General features: G+C 39.2%; 1 protein-coding gene across 1 annotated transcript in view; it reads right to left on the bottom strand.

The window, feature by feature from the left end:
- The window catches only part of ryr3 (ryanodine receptor 3), a 77459-nt gene that overhangs the window by 27086 nt on the left and 25399 nt on the right, over positions 1-24974 (bottom strand). Inside the window, exons 22-57 of the mRNA XM_053489187.1 lie at positions 24347-24430; positions 23895-24054; positions 23624-23768; positions 23313-23518; positions 23050-23224; positions 22731-22939; positions 22409-22636; positions 22135-22295; positions 21301-21460; positions 20511-20597; positions 20179-20405; positions 17925-18741; positions 17338-17538; positions 16726-16828; positions 16416-16550; positions 14208-14481; positions 13973-14087; positions 12820-12952; positions 11182-11285; positions 10874-11009; positions 10599-10776; positions 10209-10317; positions 9979-10099; positions 8912-9081; positions 8314-8534; positions 8128-8218; positions 3914-4054; positions 3334-3497; positions 3016-3094; positions 2804-2893; positions 2572-2712; positions 2423-2485; positions 1718-1793; positions 1514-1637; positions 1233-1348; positions 119-186 (exon numbers count right to left, since the gene is read on the bottom strand). Of these exons, the coding sequence (XP_053345162.1) occupies positions 119-186; positions 1233-1348; positions 1514-1637; positions 1718-1793; positions 2423-2485; positions 2572-2712; positions 2804-2893; positions 3016-3094; positions 3334-3497; positions 3914-4054; positions 8128-8218; positions 8314-8534; positions 8912-9081; positions 9979-10099; positions 10209-10317; positions 10599-10776; positions 10874-11009; positions 11182-11285; positions 12820-12952; positions 13973-14087; positions 14208-14481; positions 16416-16550; positions 16726-16828; positions 17338-17538; positions 17925-18741; positions 20179-20405; positions 20511-20597; positions 21301-21460; positions 22135-22295; positions 22409-22636; positions 22731-22939; positions 23050-23224; positions 23313-23518; positions 23624-23768; positions 23895-24054; positions 24347-24430 (5812 nt within the window). The remainder of the gene's footprint in view (positions 1-118; positions 187-1232; positions 1349-1513; positions 1638-1717; positions 1794-2422; positions 2486-2571; positions 2713-2803; positions 2894-3015; positions 3095-3333; positions 3498-3913; positions 4055-8127; positions 8219-8313; positions 8535-8911; positions 9082-9978; positions 10100-10208; positions 10318-10598; positions 10777-10873; positions 11010-11181; positions 11286-12819; positions 12953-13972; positions 14088-14207; positions 14482-16415; positions 16551-16725; positions 16829-17337; positions 17539-17924; positions 18742-20178; positions 20406-20510; positions 20598-21300; positions 21461-22134; positions 22296-22408; positions 22637-22730; positions 22940-23049; positions 23225-23312; positions 23519-23623; positions 23769-23894; positions 24055-24346; positions 24431-24974) is intronic.

Genomic DNA, 24974 nt, shown 5'->3' on the forward strand with positions numbered 1-24974 from the left:
TGAGACATACATAAATGACAATATTTACTTATTATCACAAATATGGTGGATATTTATTTGATCTATTGTATGTGTATATAAGTATGTTTAAGAACATTTAATCTGTAAACGAACTTACCTTTGCAAAGAACTTTATCTCTTGCTCATGAGGTGATTTGTCAGTTTTCCCACTGGTGGCCATGGCCTCTGTCAAAGTTTTATAAAGGTAAGTTCTCAAATAAGAGGCTCTAACAAAATCTTGTCTAAATGTGCTGACCTGCAAAATGTGTACGATTCCCTCAGAAGATTTCAATTATTTCAACAATTTTATGTTTCCCTGTCCCCAGAAAAGATCAGAGACAATTGTATGGGCAGTCAGTAAGGATTCATGTAAAAATATGTTTGGGAGAAACAATCAAAAGTATTTGGAGCTGATGCTCTATGTGTACAACTGTAAATTTTGTCCCTGAAGAGAGGAGGCTGCTTTTAATTCATATAGCTCAAATAAAGCACCATCTTCAGACTACCTGATGCTGTGTGGATACCACAAAACCTTCAGTAAAGCCGAAGTATATTTATATTGGGAATAATTGCAGTAGGGGGTTATTTGGAATTTGTATTGTACGCATTTGTAATAAATTTGTATTGCATTTGTTGTTTTGAATTTGTATTGTATGCATTTTGTCAAGGATTCGATTCCTGCCACAGATCTGTATGTGTGGGGTTTGCATGTTGTCCTCATGCTTGGTGGGTTCACTCTGGGAACTCCATTTTCCTCCCACAGTCAAAGGACATGCAGATTAGGTTAATTGGCAGCAACAAATTTCCTGTGGCACTCTGTCCAGGGTGTAACACGCCTCATTCCCTAGGTCTCCTGGGTTAGGCTCCAGCCCCGCCACAACCATGTGCACAAGATAAGCGATAAAGGAGACATGGCAGGCATGTGGCCCAACAGACTAGGAGCCCAGATCTGGGCCAATAAAATGGCCCAGATCCAAATAAGCGCCAAAATAAGCCAAATAAGCGCCAATGAAATGTACTAAACAAACAAGTCTGATCCATGAAGGCCCCACCTTGCAACCCATAGCACCCAAAGAATCTGCTGCCAACATCCTGGTACCCCCAGAAGGCAACTGTGGAACCCAAAACCTAGCTGATGTCATGGTTGATTGGTGTATCTGTTCTTTTCTTCGTTTGGGGGAACATGTCTAATTAATTGTTTATTTTACTTAATTGAAACTCACTTAACTCACCTAAATGGGCTATGAATTCCTGTGCTGAGTCTACGTAACTCAAGAGCCTCTTTAAGAACTTGTAGGCAATCCTCTTTTCCATAGAAGAGGAATCCTGCTCCAAGTCCTTCAAACCTCTAGTAAGAAAAGTCAATAGATGACCAATACAATAGATACCCAACATGCATCATTATCGTATGGCGTGTTAATGACAAAACGCATAAACTATTCACAAAATGCTTGCATTCTTGTTGTAGACAGCAAAAATACACACGTGGAAGAGCTTGCAGAGACACGCATACCTGCTTGTTGCATATCCATTGACCTGCAGGAATTTAAAGAGCTCCTGAGCCTTTTCTCTGTCTCTGAACTTCTCCTTTGCAGTCAATGTGTCATAGGGTACCAGCAGTGGGTGAGTCCCACCTCCTGCAAATAGAAACACGCCTCATGTGGTACATTGTGAAACCTTAGAGTATACAGGTATATCTTTGAGAAAACAATACTACCTTTGCTGCTTAGTTCTATTTTCTTTTTCTTCGCCCAAATATTGTGGTAATTTTCTGCAACAGTCTCCACCATACTCTGCAGACAGTGTCGAAAGACATTTATTCATAAGATTATACTACATGAAAACAATAATCGTGTATTCTTTCTCAGGTATGTGAAAAATATAACAGCAAGCAGGGCAATGGGATTTCAACAATATGGGAATGATTGTTCAAGTGTTTGGAAATAGGTTACATCTAAGAAATACAAAATCTTTTTCATGTAGCCTGGTATGGGTCAAATATTTTGGTTCTCATTTACATGTCTATTTTTTTTTTATGAGAAAAGTTCCTCAGCAAATGAAGCCTTTTAAAGCAGCACAGAATTAAGTGAAAAAAAATCTTTTTACCAAAAAGCAGTTTTTTTACATTCTTAAAAGGTTTTAAAACTGTACAGGGTCATGACTCGCAAGAAGCCTTTAGCCTTTCCCAGGGGACTAGGTAGGGTAAACCCTAGAAAGGGTGCCAATCCATCGCAGGGCACACAAATCTAATCTGCATATCTTTGGACTGCGGGCGAAATCCAGATCTGGAAGAAACCCTCCAAGCATGGGAAAAACATGTTTAAGACAGGAATCAAACTCTCGACTCGACTCTGAAGGTGAGAGGACACGGTGCTAACCTCTATGCAACAGTCAAATAATACAGACTATAACCAAAACTTACCTGTAGCTCTCTAGACAAGGTTACATTGTCCAAATCCACAGGTACTGGATGAAATCTGTCTCCCTTTAAAAAAAAAAAAAAACACATGCATCAAATATATCTCAGCTAAATAATTTTAATGTCTCATTCTTAATCTTAAATCATCCTACCTGAGAAGCCTCCGAGATCTGTTTCTCTGCCTCGCGCTGCTGTAACATGGCTTCCCCTTCTTTGGTTCTCTCAATGGTCCAACCCATAGCCAACATGCTCTTCAGAGATTCCTTCACCGGGTAGCGGTAGGTTTCTCTCTCCTAGACCATTTCCAACACATTACAAATAATTACATTAACATCTGTCTTTATAATGACTTTACACTGGATAATTTTAGAAAGGCATGCATACCTTCTCACTCAGTGATTTATATGGTTTCAGGAGAGGGTGAGTTTTGGCTTGGTCGTCCACTTTCTCACCTGCAGTCCAGCCTAGTGATAACTGTCAGATAAAAGAACATCAGATCACACAGTATGCATCCTACACTGGGTGTTTATTGATGTAATTAAGTTAACGCCTGAAACTGTTGAAATGTTATATCATATGAACAGTCAGTAGTTTACCTTCTCAGAAGACCACTTCTCATGGCAATGCTCAGCAAATTTGCTGGCAATGTAATCCAGTTTTTCAGGCAGTGAGATGCTAAAAATAGTTACATTAACAAGATAAGAGAAATGCATTGTTATAAATAATGGAAGGTTTGTACTCTTTGTAATTGATTTAAAGTTGAATTTAATAAAAAAAAAAAGTTTTCAGATTTTAATTTCTACAACACTACCCTTATAAAGCCTAAAAATCAAATATGCACATATTCAGCCATTACATGCCTCCTGAGTGGCCTGGAATTCCAGGTGGATTTACTATTACACTTTAGTGCTTACTTGGCGGTGCTGATAGGCTTGGGATCAAAGTTTCCTTGAGCATCCACAGAGACCTGCTTTACCAGAGTTGTTGCTGGGCTCATGTCTACATAATCAGGCGGGAGGGCTCCACTTATGGCACTTAGACACGTCATAGCCATTTTAAAAAGCTCTGCGTCATATTTCTGCAGGAGAGATTATGGAAGAAAAGGTACTGTAATGAGGGCTGCACAGCTGTTCTGTCCCAGTCTATGAATAGTAAGCAGGGGTAAAGGCTGAGTGAGCACATAGACTCCTTGGGGACAAACATGGTGTGAGTTCTTGTAAAGGAAATCATTTACTATTTGCTTGACTTTTGATTAAACGAGTCCATTACAGATACAAGTGAGCATGCAGGAATGTCTCAGTGATTCTGGGTGACCCAGCTCAGGCCTAGGTTGAAGACTTGGACAAAGGCAAAAAAATAAATAAATAAAATGAACTGCAAAGTGATATAGAGGTTTATCTTTGGAAAACCTCTATATTACAATTGTACAGTAATTTATAAAATACAAAATTGTATGTAAAATGCTATCTGGCTGGCTGATGGACTGTTCAGTACCTTCTGAGAGAGGGCATCAAAAAGACCCCAGAAGAGTTTCTTGGTGAGATGGAGCTCCTCCTCTGATGCCATGCCATAACTTCCCAGGCCTGAGGGCAGGCAGTAGTATTTCCAGTTCTGTTCATAGTGATTGGTCAAAAGCTACAATAACAAAAAAAATGCACAATAAATAAATGAATAAATAAATAATGCTTTATATAGCAGCATAGTATTTCTTCTCACATGGAGTATTTACAGTTTTAATAATAAGATTTTCTGAAATCTCTTTACTCCTAATAATGTAGGCTACATCCATAATAACGTGTGGCACACTTGAAAGTTGCTATTTTGAAACATCTCATTTTGCTCTAAGTATATTAAAATTGTAAATACATTTTCTGACATTTTAGTCTCAGGTCAGTTAAGATCAGTATTAATTTTTATTTTATTTTTAAATGAAAGTATTCCTTCAGCTTATATTTCTTTCCTGACATTCCCAGTGGGAATAAAATTTGTCAGTATGTGGTAATATTGTCTTTAAATTGTTTAACTTGGATCAACTGTGAGGTCACCTTCCACAAACTTCCTACTATATGTTGCTGGAATTGTATCTTATTCCTCCTGACAGAACTGCTATACTGTAACTGTGTCAGGTTTATAGGCCTCCTTTCTCACACACGCATTTTCACTTCTGCCTTTTCTATTTTTCTATTGGATTAAGGTCAGGGCCACTCCAATACCTGGAATTTGTTGTCCTTAAACCATTTAGAAACTACTTTGGAAGCAAGCTTGAGGTGATTGCCCATTTTTAAGAACCATTTGTGACCAAGCTTTAACTTCTCTCTCTCTCTTTCTCTCTCTCTCTTTATATATATATATATACATTTGAGCTTGCTGGAGAATATGAGTTCTTCTGGTAACTTTGTCACACTCGATCCTTTCTATTTTTATGCAAATCCCAGGAGCGTACATTAGGTTTTTTGTTTCCATCTGAAAACTGGTCTGTCTTGTACTACATTTTTTTTACTTTACAGCCATACATATATTATCCTGTAATGTTATTTATTTAGAAGTTATATATGAAAATACTGAATGATTTTGTACATAATTATGCGGACTGATAAACATATACGGTGGTGTGAAAAACTATTTGCCCTCTTCCTGATTTCTTATTCTTTTGCATGTTTGTCACACAAAATGTTTCAGATCATCAAACACATTTAACTATTAGTCAAAGATAACGCAAGTAAACACAAAATGCAGTTTTTAAATGACGGTTTTTATTATTTAGGGAGAAAAAAAAATCCAAACCTACATGGCCCTGTGTGAAAAAGTAATTGCCCCCTGAACCTAATAACTGGTTGGGCCACCCTTAGCAGCAATAACTGCAATCAAGCGTTTGCGATAACTTGCAACGAGTTTTTTACAGCGAATTTTGGCCCACTCATCTTTGCAGAATTGTTGTAATTCAGCTTTATTTGAGGGTTTTCTAGCATGAACCGCCTTTTTAAGGTCATGCCACAACATCTCCATAGGATTCAGGTCAGGACTTTGACTAGGCCACTCCAAAGTCTTCATTTTGTTTTTCTTCAGCCATTCAGAGATGGATTTGCTGGTGTGTTTTGGGTCATTGTCCTGCCGCAGCACCCAAGATCGCTTCAGCTTGAGTTGACGAACAGATGGCCGGACATTCTCCTTCAGGATTTTTTGGTAGACAGTAGAATTCATGGTTCCATCTATCACAGCAAGCCTTCCAGGTCCTGAAGCAGCAAAACAACCCCAGACCATCACACTACCACCACCATATTTTACTGTTGGTATGATGTTCTTTTTCTGAAATGCTGTGTTACTTTTACGGCAGATGTAACGGGACACGCACCTACCAAAAAGTTAAACTTTTGTCTCGTCGGTCCACAAGGTATTTTCCCAAAAGTCTTGGCAATCATTGAGATGTTTTTTTAGCAAAATTGAAACGAGCCTTAATGATTTTTTTGCTTAAAAGTGGTTTGCGCCTTGGAAATCTGCCATGCAGGCCGTTTTTGCCCAGTCTCTTTCTTATGGTGGAGTCGTGAACACTGACCTTAATTGAGGCAAGTGAGGCCTGCAGTTCTTTAGATGTTGTCCTGGGGTCTTTTGTGGCCTTTCGGATGAGTTGTCTCTGCGCTCTTGGGGTAATTTTGGTCGGCCGGCCACTCCTGGGAAGGTTCACCACTGTTCCATGTTTTTGCCATTTGTGGATAATGGCTCTCAATGTGGTTCGCTGGAGTCCCAAAGCTTTAGAAATGGCTTTATAACCTTTACCAGACTAATAGATCTCAATTACTTTTGTTCTCATTTGTTCCTGAATTTCTTTGGATCTTGGCATGATGTCTAGCTTTTGAGGTGCTTTTGGTCTACTTCTCTGTGTCAGGTAGCTCCTATTTAAGTGATTTCTTGATTGAAACAGGTGTGGCAGTAATCAGGCCTGGGGGTGACTACAGAAATTGAACTCAGGTGTGATAAACCACAGTTAAGTTATTTTTTAACAAGGGGGGCAATCACTTTTTCACACAGGACCATGTAGATTTTGAGTTTTTTTTCTCCCTTAATAACGTAAACCTTCATTTAAAAACTGCATTTTGTGTTCATTTATGTTATCTTTGACTAATAGTTAACGGTTTTTGATAAGCAGAAACATTTAAGTGTGACAAACATGCAAAAGAATAAGAAATCAGGAAGGGGGCAAATAGTTTTTCACACCACTGTATTTAAAAAATTGATACAGCATATAATATCATGCCTAAGACTTTTGCACAGTATATAATTCTTTGTTTACATATTTTCTTTATACTACTGAAATCTAACAAAGTATATATATTTCTTAATTAGGATACCTGAATATTTAAAATGCACTTTTTGCATTAAAAGACATCTCGATCACAGCTAAGTAACGTTCGTAATGATGTCATGTCACAAATACATGTATATAAGCCATAGTGCTGATGTGATCAATTGAATGAGCCAGTTTCTGTTTGGAAAAAAAAAAAACTGATCTTTTTCCTCCACAACAAATATACTGTTTTTCAGATCAGATGGCGACCAGGTGGTCTAAGTAGGTCTGGTCTGAATAGGCCCCACATACTGGGCACTGCAAGTCACTCCCTACAGACCTAATTTCATTGAAAGCTTCTCAGTCAATAGATTATCTTACATGAGATCATTAGACCATATTGAGTGATACAACCAGCTCTTGGGATGGACCAGAAGGTCACGTCTGGTCCAACTAAAGCGCTGTGTTTTTTTGTTTTGTTTTGTTTTTGCAAGGAAAGAGGCAATTTTCAATACATTTTGTTTAACCCCCTAAGGAGGAGCTTTATTGTTAAAATGGGGAGATTCCACACTAAGCTTCTGTTGAATAATAGTAGATAAAGGTACTGTGCCCCTTTCAGAATCCTCCTGAATCAGGATAGTGTTGAGCTTTGTTCAAATCCCTCTTTAATTTCCTTCATAAAATCCTTTTATGTGTCATAGTGAAAACCCACTGAGCTGCAACTATTTAGAGGGTGGCTGGTGTAGCTAGTGGGATTTAAACAAAGCAGATTGAATTATACTTAAATTTCTAAAAATACTATGGCTTCCAAACACATATTCCACAAAGATATCCAATCATCATAAATCACAACACAACACGGCCACTATTTCCACATGCAATTAAGATTTAAAAAAGTGCATGAAAATTAGGGTTTATTATTTTCGATCAAATTTACTCAGCTAAATATAAAAGGTAATGATCAATAGCTTTTAAGAGGTAACTAAAGTCTTATGTAGATATTCAACCATAGTGGCAGCTGACTGGCTGAGTGTGAGACTGGCAGCAGGCAGCAGGTTGCTGTTACACAAGGGTAGTTGAGATGTTAAGAGTATACCTATATTTTTGCACCTACTATACAAAATATCATGACAGGTCCATGATGACAGTTGGATCGGGTGACTTGAGTGCATTAGTAAATGTGGATGTGTAATGGTAGGTGTGAAGTACTAACACTTTTTATTTGGCACTGAGCCTTCCAATATGCATTACACATATAGAAGCCTACTGTATAGGGTTATTAGCAAATTTGCACCCCTGGTGCTGGGTATGGGATTGATGTGCATTTTAATTAGAAAAGAATAATGTGAACATAAACATATACCCTATAGGCTTTATTTAGAAATGCAAGTAAATAATAATAATTAGGTAGCTAAGAAAGGCTCACCTTTATGGGCATCTTGCAGTATTCTGTTAGTTGTGGAACATCAAAGACCAGACGACGCAAAAGCTGCTGCAGCATAGATGGCCGAAGGTGTCTACGTAGATAAGCAATTAAAGCAAATTGATACAGACTTTGAAACCATATACTAGACTACATGAATGTCTGGATTAGACCATACGTAGCTCTTACTTGCAGATGGCAAGTAGGCACTGCTCTATGGAGTCTCTTTGGGCCTTGGTGAGCGAGCGGCCCTTGGACAGTCTGTAGATCGTGTGAAGCGTGGAGTCCATGAGTGTGGCGTAGTGCTCCGTATGAGCAAAGAGAGATGCACATCGTGTCAGCAAAGGCAGGACAGCTGAGCCGATATACCTGTTTAAGGCTAGTGCTGTCTCTGTGGTGCTCAGCACCTCCTATTTGCAGTAAAGCAAAACATAACTTTAATGAATGATAATCACTCTGATGGAAATCAATATATTATATTATAAAATTAGTATTTTAATTTGTTCATTCCTTCTGTGCTGAATTTATTTGAGTGCTGGTATCAAAAAATCCGTAAAATCATTGCAGAAAAATCTAAGACACAAACAGTAGCTAAAGACTAAACATGCATTGAATAGGACTGAATACTGACTCATAAATATATGAAATCTCATCATGTTTCATTCTGTAAATGGAGCTCAGAACATGTTTGCATTCTGGTATTACACTAATTGCATTCGACTAAAGGGATGTAACTCAATTATAACTCCAACTAGGAAAAGAAAAAAGAAAGCTGGTAACCACTTACTGTGTCCAGCGATGCTGAGACTCTGAAATCTGGCAGGAAGCCCACCTCCAACAGGTTTAGCAAGAAGCTTTGGTCCTCAATACCATACACACGGTCCAGGAAGAGCACCATTGGTGACTTGTGCTCGGGACAGAAACTAGCATTCATGTCTGGCTCTGTCACACTGCCATCTGGAAAGACAAAGAAAAATATTTTAGCAAGAGGAAAAAATGGAACACATCATATGCAACAGATGTAGTAGCAGTAAGGTGTCTGATCAGGGAAGAATGTTTGGCAAGACTCTATCCGTCCATCGGGATTTAACTTTCACATGTACAGTAGTCCAGACTCATTACACATATTTTAGGCAAATTTGGGTTATTTGGTAACAGAGATTTACCATGCATAAATAGACAACTTCTGAAAAGTATGTTTTTTAAAGCATTCCACAGTTGGTTGGGGCTGCCTCACCACAGATTACTGCAACAGTGCGGCATGGCCTGGAAGTGATAGTGATGCTGAGATGCTGCTAAGATGTTTTTGAAAACCAGGTTGCTTTAATATCAGCCTTATGTGTATTATTGGGTCAGGCGTTTCTCATCTCCCTCTTGAAATTACTCCATATATTCTCTATGGGATGCAGGTCAGGTAAGTTGGCTGACCAATTAAGCACAGTGATATCATGGTCGGGAAACCATTAAGTGGTTGTTTTGGCACTGTGGAAAGGTGCTAAGTACTAATGGAAAAGGTATCCCCATAAAGTCAGCAAAGAGATGCATGAAGTCCTCTAAACTCTCCAGGTAGAGGGCTGAATTAACTTTGGCAGCAGATGACAATGGCAGCAACAATGCTAGCAGATGACATAGCACCCTGAACCATCACAGATTATATGATTCTATTTGATTGCAGAGATTGGTACCTGAGCTCGAAACAATTGCATGCTCACAGACAAAAATCAACTGGTCCCAGGACCAAGTGTTCTCGGAAACGGTTTCCAGGACCCCAGTGAGAAAACGCCCCGTTAAATACAACCCTATTGCCTAATGATCCACAATATTCCCAAGCAAGAAATAAGAAATATCTCTAACCTTTGTTAATAACAGGCACTTTGAGTGGTATGCTGATGATGCCCACTAAGTCTTTAGTAGGCACTAGAGAACGCAGAATGGCACGAATACGCAGAGCTTCACCCTTGCCTGTGTTGATTAACTGTGAAACATAAACAATATGATGTTCATACACAGTAAACATGCTTAAAAAGGCTTAAAGCTTTTAAATGAATAGTTGTTTTGTTTCAGTAAAGTTGGGCAGAACTTACATGCATTTCAGGGGCACAGCGTCCCAGCAGATCAATAAGGCCTGAGTAGAATGACATGATAGAGTTGCCCATGTGTGCCACCTCTTCCTCCTCACCATCCTCCCCAGACCTGTCTCACACATGCACATGCACGCACGCACACAAACACACACACACCACAAACAAAGAGTACACATTTAATCAGTCACATTCATGGCTTTCAACTGGAAGTCAGAGGCAGGGCAACAGGAAGTGCATTAGATCAAATCCAATCTCAATGGTTAGACTAAGAGCTAATGGCTTGGAAAAAGTCGTGTCACAGAGATTTAGAGTACCTGTCTGATATATTTGAGCTGCAATAAATGAATATTAAATGTAAACATTGGTGGCAGACGGCATTTGGGATCTTACACAGTTGCTCCTCCTTCACTGGGCAGATCGAGAGCAGGGTCCTCAGAGATTTTAATGGCTTCTAGCATGGCAGCCAACAGACCTTGCCCCCCCTCTCCCCTCAGAGCAGGACCAAAGCACTCCGGACGCCTGATCAACAACTTAACCACCACATTAGCATTCTCCTCTACACTCTCACCTGAAAAAAACAAAAACAAACATTCAAGTAGCCTGATGCATATCGGTGGTCTCATTAGACAATAGCAGGAGATCTGAGATACTGAAACAAAGCGCACCGTTGACAAAGACAGCGAATCGAAGGAAAGACAGGTAACGTTCTCCTTCTATAGGGTTCCAGCCGATGTCAGGGTATCCCTTAGCTACCAGCATGGGGCAGCTCTGAAGACCACAACCAGCCAAGTATGTCACCACCTGAACAAAATAAGTGTGGAAGTAAGCATCATGGTAATGAGTCTATAAGTCTAGTAGAAAAAAATCTAATGCAGAACTTTACTGTATAATCTATTGAGGCACATTGCATTCCTTTTCACACTATTTTAGAGCTTAAATGCTATTTAATTATCATATTATCATGTATATGTACCTTTTCCAGGTCTGGTTCCTCTAAGGCCAGGGCCAGACTATTGTTATCCATCACGGAGGATGCAGCCACATCCAGAGGAGTGGAGCCCCTCATGGCTGGGCAAGCTGTATAAAAAAAGAACAAGGCGGTTATGATTTGTCCATTAAGCATGTTAGTATTTTCACCAGCAGGGTGCAGTCTTTTCACACCTTTGTGAAGACGGCATACAAAAAAAAAAGACAAAAATCTCCAGTATTCTGCTATCATAGTAGGTTTGAGAGGCATCCCTGTATCTTCTTTAGGCTATTTATGGGAATAAGCATGCATTTCAAGGGGACAGTGTACTGTATTTTTTTTTTTTATATTACAACACTAAAAAGACTTTTGAGAAACCGTGATATTTCTGCTTATATGTTGCTAGCCCAGAAATGAGCAAATTCCACTTCTGACGTTCCTTAAAATGTGACTGTCAAGGAAGGCAGTGTTAATATTGAGGTGAAATGGAAAGATTTCAATCTTTTCAAAAATGTTCTTTGTGAGCTCTGAATGCTGCAAGATATGCATTTAAAACGTGCCTGAATGTGTACACTATTTTACAAATAATTTCTCTGCATATGAAAACATAAAGAAAGCTAAAAGGTACACGTTGTTCCTCCGAAACAAACATAAGGCAGCTGAAAAATGAACAGCATGTAAATGAATTTTTTTTATGTTCGTTCTTATTTTCCCCCATCCCCCCAACATAATCACGTTCACCCACCCTACTTCAAGTAGTAATAAAATAGTAATAAAATTTCCCAAGCCGCTCAGTTATAAATGATCAGTTTCTTATTTTAAACAGATCACATGGCCAGACTTGGCTTTAGAGTTCATTGTAATTATTTGACTGCTTGCTAGTTCCTGACAGGAGGAAAATGAGAATTTGCTCTAGGCTGAGCAATACTGCTGAGATACAGAGATGGGTAAAGTTTCCTGCAGAGTCAGACAGCCTTAGCAGTCAGACTCATACCTCACGGTAACAACTCAACCCCAAGAACCACAACAGCACACTTCCCTATACACTCCCATGTTAATCAGTGTCGCATTGTACACCAGACATGTGCAATGAGTACACCAGTCTGATTTCTGTAGCGTGCAGCATGAAGGATAGTATGATATCCAGTTAGAAAAAATACACCATACAGCATTCTGTCTACAGTACTGTATGCAGTGTATGACAATACTCTACATAAATACTACTATTTCAGGTTAGAGTACATATAACAAAGTTTGTGTGATCAAAAAATGTGGTACGTATTTCTTAATTTCTTTATAATATGTGTATATATGATTATTCAACACCTAACATATTTTGTCAGTGCAACATAAAAAGTGGTGTAGTAGTTAGCACTGTTGCCTTGCACCTCCACGGTCCGGGTTTAAATTTCATCCTGGGGTCTTTGTGCATGGAGTTTGCACGTTCTCCCCATGCTTGGTGGGTTTCCTCCCAAATTGCCTGTAGTGAAGCAGTGAAGGTCCTACCACTGTTGTATTACCGGAATAAATACAATGGTCACCATTGGCGTCCACGATCCCTAGCTGGACTACAGAGGTTCCTAGATGGATGGAACATAAAAAGTGCCGCTGTGTGTGTACTGTACTGTATGTGTGTGCATTTACCCAATCCCACACTGCTGTTCTCCAATAGGTAGCTCAAATGTTCAAACATTGCTTTCTGATTCTCACGGCTGATGCGGCAGAAGTAGCAGAGAAAGCGGCAGCAACTGGCAACCATTTTGGGAAAAGCAATCTCCTGCAGGGATTAAAACAAAAACAAAAAAACTTTGTAACATTACATACATCCATTTTTTAAAAAGGTGGGACCTCCCTTCTTCCAGCTTGCCTATACCCCCATACTGACAACTCTAAGCTAGTTTCCAGTGTATGTTCAACATACTCCAACTTGTATAAGCCGGAATTTGTCTTTACTCCATGGAGGTATTAATTCTTTCATCTTATCCAGATACTTTGCATTGTAGCATATAGAATTGTTCATACTGTTAAGCAAATAATTTAGTGTAAATTTACATCTTTTAAAAAGGTACATTTGTTCTGTTTTTTATAATTCCAAATTCAAGGCATCAGACTCAACCAGGCTTATAAGCAACACATTTAAGGTTCATGAGAAATGTAAGTGCTTGGTCTCTGCTCATGTATCTAGTGTTCATGTTACCCATCTTGAGGCCCCCTTGATGAAGCTGCCAAGGCGACATGAGAAGTAGTAGGGTGATGTATCACCGCAGTATCTCTAACCCCAAAAAGCATCTACACATTCTCTGTTACCATTAAATTACAGGCCTGGCACCTGGTGTTGCCCAAAAAGGAGCGGCATCAGAGATCACCTTCTCACCTGATGCCCCTTCAATCATCATGAGTATTAAGTGATTAGAGTTTGCAAGTCTATTTATCTCCTGGACTTTTTTACTTTAATCACATAGTTTTTTGTTGTTGTTTTTTTTTTTAACCACAGCAGATACAAGCCTTATACATCAAGTAGCTTTAGTGGTTTCAGAACAGTTGTTTTCCCTCAAAAGTCATGCATAATTTATTAAGAACATTTTTATAATTAGTTAGCAAATGAACAATTAATATGACTAATTTAAGTATATTCTGGATGGGTAATGCTATGTAATACTCCACCAACATAACATAGCTAAATTACATAGTCCACATCAAGGTTAGGATTTTACAAAATTTACGAACTGAATATTACTAAGTATACTAACTGAATACAGACTGAACAAGGACAAATGCAATAAAAAGGGAACTGTACCTTAGATTTGTCTCCTCCTAACACATTGACCATGACCTCCATGACTGTCTCGTGCATGCCCAGAACCCGCATCAGATTTGGATGCTGATAAAACACTTTGTTGTTCATGATATCCCTATGAGACATCAAGTGAAAAGTATTCCAACATCAGTTGTACCAAAAGATTTGCTCCACTCCTAAACCCTTCATAAAGTTTCAAAGCTACATGGAATGTGTCTGTCTCAGATGTCCCTACCCCAGGCCATCGATCATGAGCTGGCCCTCCTCTTCACCCATTCTCACACTGAGCAAAGAGCGGATCTGTCCCAGTGAGGCCAGCAGGTTAATGGCGTCCTGCACAGACTTATCGCTGACAGTGTAGCTTTTTCTCATAGCACGCAGCAGTTCACCAATGCCATCGTACTGCCTCCGGAGTAGACTGAACATGCTTCGCACCAATGCTGGGTTCTGGATTTTGCATTCCTGAGCCCAGCTTACCATTGTCTGAGAGATCAGCTCCTTCAGGTTTGCTAATGGAGAAGGAGAATACTGAGTAACTTTGAGATATTCTTTCTAAACAATCAGTTAAACAAATTGGCTGTTAGAGACAAGATGCACAGACAGACCATGGTGTCTTCAACAAGGTCTTACAACATTCACCATTAAAATATATTTAAAGTTATTCAGAGCACATTTTTGAAATGTGTGTAAATTGTATGTACAATGCCTGGCCAAAGAAAGAAGTAACTCAAGTGATGTGATGACCTCATCACTGCCTCCAGAGGCTTGTACAAAGGCCACTATGCATGCATCCCTTCCTAACTTAATGCAAAAATCGCTCTGGATTAACATCAATCAGAACTCATCAGACCACATGACCTTTCTCCAATGTTTCCAAGTATATTCCTTTTGCTTTCTAGCAAATTCAATTGATTTTGATTAGTAAGGCTACACGGTTGTTTACTCCTAATCCTATGAGTTCTCATCACACTGTGTGAGTATGGAAATGCTTGTACTTTACTATTAAACATCGCTATGAGTTTTCCTGTTGATTTTTCTTCTGATTACATTATAAATAGCCTTGTTTTTTTTCTTTGCTTGGTGCAGCCCAATAATTTAACCCTTCTGAAATGGCAATTAAAAAAAAAAAAAATTGGCCAGGCAGTGTAGATGCATGTGTATATATTTTCCAATATATAATTACATGGATAGTCCTAATAACACTTCATTTTTAAAATTTGGAATCCACCTCATTATTCTGCATTTTACAAAATAGCACTTGGTTCATCATATATTATTACTCATTTTGTTCCAATTATTAATTAAACGTAACTTCAGGTAAACATATTTTATATTTGATGTAGTATTGGTACTAGATCTCCCCACTACGTGTTCATAACAAAAAAATGGCCCAATGAGAATTGAGTAATAAATCCAATGATATTGATAATTGACAAATTTCCCACCAATATGCTTCAGAGACCCCGGGGATCTCTAGACCCCACTGGGTGCGCCACACATTAAAGCACCAAGGTAGTAGTAGTACTGTAGGAAGCTGCTAGAGTAGCATGTCTACCATAATAACGTTAAGAGATGGACATAGTAATTTATTTTTGATTTTATATTATAATGTATGTGTTGGGCTGTGTAGCAGCTCCTGGAATGAAAAATTATACAATGATAAATAAAACAGCAGTGTGTAGATAAAAAAGCTGATGGCTGAGTTGTACATCAGAGTCATAAATCTGCTAGTGTATCTTCTTGTCTTCCTAGGTTTCTCCAGGCATATATTTTAAAATGGATGATGAGGAAGCAAACATGACATATTTTTACCTGCATCGCTTAAGGGATCAGCTACACTTCATTATTTTAAAGAGAGAAAAGTTGCTCCCTCAGCTGAACATATTTTATGCTTTCTTGCATCTGAGAACAGGATTAATCTAGAAGCCCATTAGAGCAAATGCAGCAGAAATGGTTCTTTATTCATCAGGTAACCTTTTGGTCATCACTTCCTGAATTGCTTCAAATTATAACATTTAAGTCAGCATTTAGTGTCAGTTAGTCAGTTCACAATTTATGTGACTATATTCATTATCTTGCCTATCTTTTGTCAAGTCATTTTATCCTTAAATCCGCTACTAAATTAAACGAATACTTTCATTTCAATGCTATGAATGTAACTAAGGACGTTATTTCACTCTTTGTTAGCATTAATAAAAAAAATAAAAATGATTTGAATGAAATTAAATATGAACCCACAGGAGAATATTAAACTGGTTTTAAAAGTGTTTCTTCTCATGAGTGACTGACATGAACGTTTTTGCTTGCATTATACTGAAATTCGTTTCTATATAAAGCACATATTCAAACGCGGTAACAAAAACTATGAACAAAGGCCAGGCAAAGAAAGACGGAAGACAACTGAATAAAGAAGCCCCGGTTTTATATAGTCATATTGACTTACTTGGAGCTGCTTGCTCTTCCTCTGATGGTTGTTCCTCGGTTTTCAGTGGGCGACCTTTGATTTTATATAACAAGGAGAGCAGACGGCCTTTTATAGATGTATCAGGTTCCTCCTCTTCTTCTTCTATGGGAATACCTGAAGGAGCACACCAACACAAACATTTCTATTTTATTTTACTAGTTTTATTTATTTTAGATGTTCACACATATGATACGTATGAGAAAAGAACATACAGAACAATACAATATACTGTGTATATTGGGGGGGGGGGTAGTAAAAAGGGGGGAAAATGGGGTTACAAGAGTCATACCACAGTGGATTCTCAGGTCATCATGGAAGGCATAAAGTTCCTCTTGGATGTCCTCAGGACAGGGACAATCCTCTCCAGTAGCAAAATCCAGAAGCATGTTAATCTGGATAAAAGGCCAGAGTTGAGCTCAAATGCAGGTTTCTGAACAGGTTGCTGTCATATGGCAAGTGGGTGGTGGATTTAAATAAGCAAATAAAGAATATACAGGGTTCGGAAACTGCAAATATTAAATTTCTGCATCTCCTCAGTGACAGATCTGTCAGTTGCCCTGGTTACACAGTCAGTTGAGTTTAAATTCTAGCCAGTGTGTAATATGGCACAATTTGTGAGCCATATTACTGTGCAAGATATAAAAAAAAAAAAGGCAAACCACGGCTCTGTCATTGTCAGCGGATCAGTGTTTATTAGAAAGGATAATAAATCTGCTCTTCAGCTGAGGTGCGATTACAAACCGAAATGGAAAGTCTAGGAATTGTTAATTCATACTTTTTTTTTTCTAGACGACTGACCAAAGTGAGAAAAATGACTAAAGCAAACACCTTTGACTCGACTGGAATAGTACAGTAAATGAGATTTATGTGCGTGGTTTAATGTTGAGTGCACAGGTTCTACCTGCTCTTGGGGAGGTGAGCGGAATTCCTTGGTCTTCTTGGCAGTGATAGCAGCGGACATGTTGAGGGCCAGCATGAGCTCATTGTAGCGGAACTTTTGGTTGTACTGCAGTTTGGACACAAAACTATCGGAGAAAGCCACGATGGCCTCAATACGCTGCTTCAGCTCACAGTCACAGAAATAGTGCAGGAGTTCACACATCTGTATGGTAAACACAATGGTGGTGAAATCACTCTAATAAACCATAATGAGTGAATACATTTGAACACATACATTTGAACACAACTTCTCTAGATCAGGGTTCTCAAACTTCTAGCAGTCGGAGGTCTCAGCTTAGATTTGTATAAACTGAAAAGACGTAATTAAGTCAAGTAGGCTTGGAATTCAAATAACTCACTGTAACAAGTTCTGCATGGGTAATTAATAAAACAATCTAAGAATAATGTTTTAGCATAGACCCTTACAAAAGAATAGTTATTTTTTTCATCGTCAAATTATAACACTACCTCTGCAGGTCCCTAGACCACACTTTGAGAACCACTTCCCTAGAAAGTGTATTGCTTGCAGCGAATTGATTGTGTATTGACCTGATGTTTGACTGATTCAGGCAGGCTCTTCTCCAAAAGACCTTTGGGTGGCTGCTTGTGTTCTTTGCTCTCTTCCTCCCCTGCCTCCACAGCTTTCTCCTCATTACTGCTTGCCTCTTCTTTCTCGGCTGGCTCCTCTACAGCCACAAGTTGTGTCTCCTCCTCCTTGCTTTCCCCAAAAACATTGGGTTCAACAAGCAGGAGAACGATTCGCACCTCCTCACTACTTAGAGAGCCCATAATCAACAGAGTGGCAATCAGCTTGAGTATGGGCACAAACTGGTATTCCACACTGCCCCCTACAGGGTCACGGATATGAGTCCCTCCGCCCTGCACTGCCTCTGTCAGCATGCTGATGGCCTTCTCCTTCAGAATGCCCAGTGGGATCTCTGGACTGTATAAGTGCTCACGCTTAGTGTTGATGAAGCACGGCGGTGAGAAGTTAAGCCGAGGGCTGAGTGACGTGCTCAGTCCCACGCCAGGCAACGAGTGGCGTTTGGAGTCATCAGAGAAAAGGCGGATGCTGCGGGTGTCGTCTGTGATGGGTATGATAAACTCATTCTTCATCATGAGTCGTGCTTCTTTTGCTGTCTCCAGGTGGATGCTGATAAGAACGTCATAAAACCCCTCACGCAGCTGTCCTGTCAAGTACTGGTTGTCAATGGTGTAAAGGAGCTGTGACTGGTCGAGATGGCTGCAGAGGGCGTGGGCCACACGAGTGTTTCCCAAAGCACAGAGAGCGCAGTAGAGTTTCAGAGTGTGGTAGTGGAACTGTCGCAGGTCCTCGTATTCTGAGAGCTCCATGATGTCTATGCACCTTAAGGCCATTAAGGAAGAAAATTTACACACTTAACTGGAGGAAAAGGCAGGTACTGTATAATGCAAAAGTACAAATGGCGTTCAATTTAAAGTGAGACTTTTGATTTAGCAAAATAACAGAACCTGGTTAATAAAAAAAAGTTTCACCCATGGTCAGTGGGTTACTTTGTAACGCATTAGAGTACTCAGATTACTTTTTTGATGTAATGAGTAATCTAACGCATTAGGTCCGCCATTTAAATACTCAGTTATTGAGTTATATTTTAAAAAATGTAATCCTTTATTACATTTCGAATTCAGTCATTCCGTTATTGTGTGTGAAAGCCGTCCTACAAGCTCAGACCCGGATAACCCACCCCCTCTATTATTTCAGCTGTTACACCATATCTCACCTATGTGGTTTGATTTGCTGTGAGAAGCGGTGTTAGGCACCGTGAGCCGTCGCGAGTGACCGCCCAACGTTCCGCGAAGTTCTGTAAGGTCTGCGAGCTTCCGCGAGGGAATGATGCAGAAAGATGGAATACGGCCACCGCGCGAAACCACGTAGGTAAAATAGGGGTATTAGTAGTTAACAGATTATGGGCCAAACTTCGCTGAGTGATGATGGTAGAATAAATACAGGCTTTTTTATTATTATTATTATTATTATTATCCATGTCTATCATAAAGGTATGAGCTTTTATCCCCTTTTAAAGAACATAATTAGTAAGAAATGCACTCTTATGGATTATTGTAATGCACATTACAAGCGAGAGAGGATTAAAAAGGAGCATTAACTTTGTACCAGATGGCTGCGGGAAAATCCAGCAGCAAGCCTTTAATCACATATTTTTCTAATATAGATGTAAAATTGTACTGCAAGTTTTTAAACATGGTTATTTTAAGGAACATAAAAAGCAGACGTAAGGCCTGAGAGCTAAGCATAATAGCTGTTGGCTATTTAATGCATGCATGAAAACAAGTCTTTGGAGTCAGAATTAATTAAATGTTTTGGAGTCAGATACTTAAATCTGACACATTTAACATACGGCTGTCTACCACTGGTCTAAGTGCAGACTGAAATAATATCTACTTTACAGTATCTTGTACTTCAACAGTTCGATAGTGTACGAAATGATAACTCTGGCTTGTCAAAGGTGCATTTGATTACGAATAAAAAATTGTGACTTTGACAAGGACTTGGCAGGTTGACAACTGTGGATGTGTGAGTACGACCAGCAAGATGGCTGTAGCGGCAAAAATCATGTGACAGTGTTATGTAGCTGCAAAAGCCCTATTCCAGATGTAGTCCTGCTTTACAGCCTCCACTCTTCAGGAAAGGCCTTCCACATACAGTGTAAGCACCTATTTTCCTATTTTTTATTTTATTTTATAAGATTAACTTATAATTATATAAGTACATGAGATTTTTAAAATAAAATCAAACATCTCTTGCCTGTTTTCCTCAGGAATATGCACTGCCATCATCTGCAGCGGCTCCAGACACTGCACCACCCAGCCGTGCCTCTCGCTGACACGTGCTGTTTCCACTGAGAGGAAAGTGTTGGGCATCCTGCTCCACAGAACAGCTACAATGGTCTGTACATCCAACCTTGGAGGACACTGTGGTTCTGGGTTACTATGAAGACTTTTGAAAATGGCAGATGACAGTGGCATAGCATCCTAGGTGGAATACATATTATTATTATTATTATTATTATTATTAGATATAATTAAATTTTAATTCTTCTTAAATATTTGAACGTTATTCCACAAGGAAGCACTTACTTTGATCTTTGGAAACTCAAACTGAAACAGGTTTGGGCTTGTGGGCTCGACAAACACCGCAGGAAACAGTTTGGTGTTGGGTTCCACCTGATAGATAATGACTTATGAGATATAAAAAAGCAAGAAAAATATATACATCTGACTTGTACTTATATTATCACAAACAATGGGTTCTTTTCTGAGACAGTATAATAAATTCAGATTGCTCCCTAGCACCAATTAGAATCTGGCACTGGTTCAGCATTTTGATTTAAAGCCCCAGGCAAACTAAGATAAGAGAGCACATAAGAGCTTTATTCATGTAAGACAGACTGACTGGAAACTCATATCAAACAAGTTCTTTTATATTGTTTGCTACATTTCAGAATTGACTATTTCAGGTACTGCTTAGACAGTCACACTTGTCTATAAATTCTTATTTGTGCAATATGTACTGAAGCAAAATGGGGTATTAAATTCACAGCTACTGTGTGACAGTGGACACAAATGTCCACGATGAACATGATGAGAACATGCCATGACCATCACCCTCTTTATATTCTTCAATCTGCGTATGGTATAAAGGTATTACAAACAACATGTTGCAAAAGAATGGAAAAAATAACTGGCAAGCTCAGTTTCATACTGTAAATTGAATGAATGTCTGTAATCTGAATGGGTTATATTAAAAATCTGCACAACATTTTCTGCAACTGGATATTCTCAACAGGACTTATGACAAATGTTTCAAACTACAAAGTGATGACTACATTACTCAATTATTTAATTAAGATTCATAAATCAAAAGAACCTGATATGCAATAGGCAGCTCCTTGTTGTTGGCAGTGAATGAGACAAGGCCAGAGGCCAGATCAATATGACATCCAATTATGAGGTCCACGTTACTTCGTCCAGATGAACTACTAGAAATGTCACCAGCACACACCATGTAGCAATTGCTCCTTCTAACACTGGAGAAACAGCACAGATAAAAACACAATGAGTGAATCAGAGCACGGCGTAAAATATAATGTTCATACACTATATGGCTAAAAATAGGAAGACCTCTGACCAGTCACACCTGTACAGTACGTATGTGCTTGTTGAGCATCCATTTATAAATTTAGCCCCCCACCTATGCCACATCCCTTTTTAGCTTTTAAAGTCATTTTTGTTCTTTTGGGAAGTATCTGATGAATGCTTAGCAACAACAGCATTTGTAAGGTCAAGCACTGATGTCAGTTGAGGAGACTTGGCACGCTGTCAGCATACAAATTCATCCCAAAGGTATTCAGTGAGGTTGTGGTTAGGCCACCCCAGTTATTTCACTCCAACCGTGGTAAATCATATGTGCAGAAAAGCACTGACAGTTCGGGCTCCTTGGTTGCAGGAAAGGGGAAATGTTGATGTTATAGAAGACATTCTAGACTATTGTGGGGTTATTTTCTACCTTGTGACAATAGTCTGGAGTGGGCCTACATACAGTACAGGTGTGACTGTCAGAAGTACACATACTTTTAACACCAGGTTGCTTCACGCTTTTTACAATTTACAGGCTATTGTTGTTGAAACTATTCTGCATCTTGTTAAATATCATTAACTTACACTAATATGTGCATTCTGACCATGTGGGTAATGTACTGACCTCTCATGAACGCGGCCACGTTCATCCCCAAGAGTTACAGTCACTGTGCGGACTTTGCTCAGGTTAAATTTCTTGCTGTAGTAGTGGTAGTCTGGTGTTACCCAGCCTACCCATACTGAGGCAGGATCCTGACCTGCAAACACCCTCACTGAGTAGAAATACTGAAACACAAGCAAATAAGAAAAAGGTGTTGATGAAGCTGCTTTAGAGTATTAACAAGAACCGTGTCTACAATATCAATTCATGTCAGGGAATGTGAGATTTAAATTCGTACCTTCGTAATGCTGCTATAATCAGTCTTTCCACTGTCAACCTTCTTAGCTCTTTGGCCATCACCGATCATCTCGTTTATATCGGTGATTTTTCTGGGACTGGAATAAAACTCAACAGGCATGCTCAAGCGGCAATAAATCATGTCGTTATTACTAGCCTGTGTCCCGAATGTCTTATGGCTCACCTTCAGACATGGTGGAGAGTCCACAGTCCCATCAATTCTAGTCACCTATCATAAAGATGTTAAATGTAAAGTTGCATGTTTAATTCATGATAAAGTTACGCGTTCAAGTCAAATATTTTCCTGTTCAAGTTAGCAGTACCTCAATGTGTTCATGGTCCACTGGCACATTGACAAATGTAGGAAGGCGTTTGCTGAACCACATCGTAACCTCTCGGTTCATGTTGACAGCAAAAGGCTCAAAGCCCTCCTGAAGGCCACACATGGTGTAATACTTAAAGGTGCTAGCATCTTTTCCCAGGTTCATATGGCCAATCTGGGATTGCCCAAGGCTGCAAACTGGGATGAAGCCTGAAGAAAGGAAACTTTATTAAACTCTAGCATGATTGCTGATTCATCTTAATCTCTAAATGGACCAGTAAAATAAACATGAAATGAATTATGTGACTTTCACAACTCACCATCTTCAGTCTCAAAGTCAGTGAAGCAGAGCTCAGAACCCTTGTTGGTAATAAGGATCTCTCCATTGAGAGTAAATATCATGGATTTATCCTCCATGTTAATCATGCATCCCACCACGTCACCTTTGTTCCATGTTCTCCCAAAGAAGTGGCTGCCCATGTGTACCTGTCGACCCTACAAGACAGGTTTCACTTTAAAGAAACAACCAAACCTGAACAGATAATCTGCTGGAGCAACACTTGTGCTATATAGGAACACTTACTCGGAAACCATCAAAAACATAGGCTTGGTCATCCATGCCCAAGCTGACGTCAGGTCTACAACTAGGCCGAGCCCAGCCTACGCACATTTCTCCTGCGGTCACAGCCTCAAACTCAAAATACCATTTCCCTGATTTCACTGCATAACTCTTCTCCACACGGAAGAAACGGATGTTTTCAACACTTATTTTTTCCACCACATGGGCAGCTGTGGAGAAAGTGGTGACATCATAACCTGGCTATGGATTACACTGTCTTTTGACGAAATACAAAATGGTGGTTGGTATAATGACAGTTTGAGATCCATGCGTACCCTCTTGATCTGGGGGCTCAATGTTGTATCCATATCCAATTAGTGTTCGGATGGCCTCTCGAAGGCTGTCTCTGTTAGATTTCTTTGTGCGCTCATCTAACAAAGAATATGGCACCAAACGAGGGTTGCGTCTGCTCTTTAAATCCTTCGGAGAGAAAAAAAAAAGAAAAAGAATTTTACTTCATATATGCCGACAGTGTTTTGCTTTTCATTGTGGATTTACTGGTAGTTTTTCTTACATCTACACCATTTTCGAGCATTATAAATTTACCTGCTGAATTCCGTAAGTCCATCCTTGTTTAATGCGATCTTTGGCCCAAACGTTATGAGCGTTTTCAGCCAGTTTATCAACTAGAACTTCCTGACCAGGTGTCAGTTTCACATCAGAAAGCTCTAGTGGCAAAGGCTTATAACCATTAGACATCACATACCTGAACAAAAAAGAAAGACAAATTAGAACAATCACTCATGTACATTCCTATTTCTTGAGAGTCTAAAATCATTACTGAATATATTAATGGAAGTGGAAAATGCATGTCTTTGAACTATGGGAGGAAACCGCACAGGGAGACCATGCAAACTCCATGCCACAGACCCAGGGCAGGAATCGAATACCGCACCTTGGAGGTGCAAAGCCACTGTGCTAACCACTAAGCCTTTACTTTCTTTATTTTACGCACTGTTACAGGCCAGCGAAGCAGTATACAGTATGTAGGGACTTACTCTTTGGGAAGTTTGATCTTCTTCAGTTCATCTTCAGCATTCACATTAATTTGTACAACGTGACATCCCAAAGCTAGTAAGGTCCTGCATTACCGGGAGGGAAAAAAAAGTTCACAGATTCATACAGTAATCATAAGCATTTAAACATATGCTGCTATGTTAAACAGTTCACTAGATGTTGATAGGCTTTTTCAGATTTTTTTTTTTTTTACTATTTTCTAAAAGCTGCTAAAAAAAGAAACTTAGATTTTTGTTACTATTGCATCAAAGATATTAGAAATGTAAGGAAAAAAAGGTTCCAGTTCTTGCCTCTTAGTGTGGATATAAAAAGGTTAAATGCATGCATGCTGCAGCAAAAAAAAACAGCTGTTTTGTTAGCAACTTTTCTAGTATAAAATACGAGGATGAGTTAAAAATTATCCACGCTCTGGCTGTAGAATTTAATTTAATTAACTTTTAAAAATGACAAATAATTTTTTGACATAATCTGTCAAGCTTTCGTATTGCCTCATTAAAATGTTTTAGACTGAGCTGCAGGCCACGAGCTGTCTTTACTTTTTCATCAGAAGTGAATCTTCATCCTCATATGGGTGCTTTCAGGGTTCCAGAAAGGTGAAAATCTGATAAA

This window comes from Clarias gariepinus, chromosome 27 (genome assembly GCF_024256425.1).
Source record: "Clarias gariepinus isolate MV-2021 ecotype Netherlands chromosome 27, CGAR_prim_01v2, whole genome shotgun sequence".
Classification (NCBI taxonomy): Eukaryota; Metazoa; Chordata; class Actinopteri; order Siluriformes; family Clariidae; genus Clarias; species Clarias gariepinus.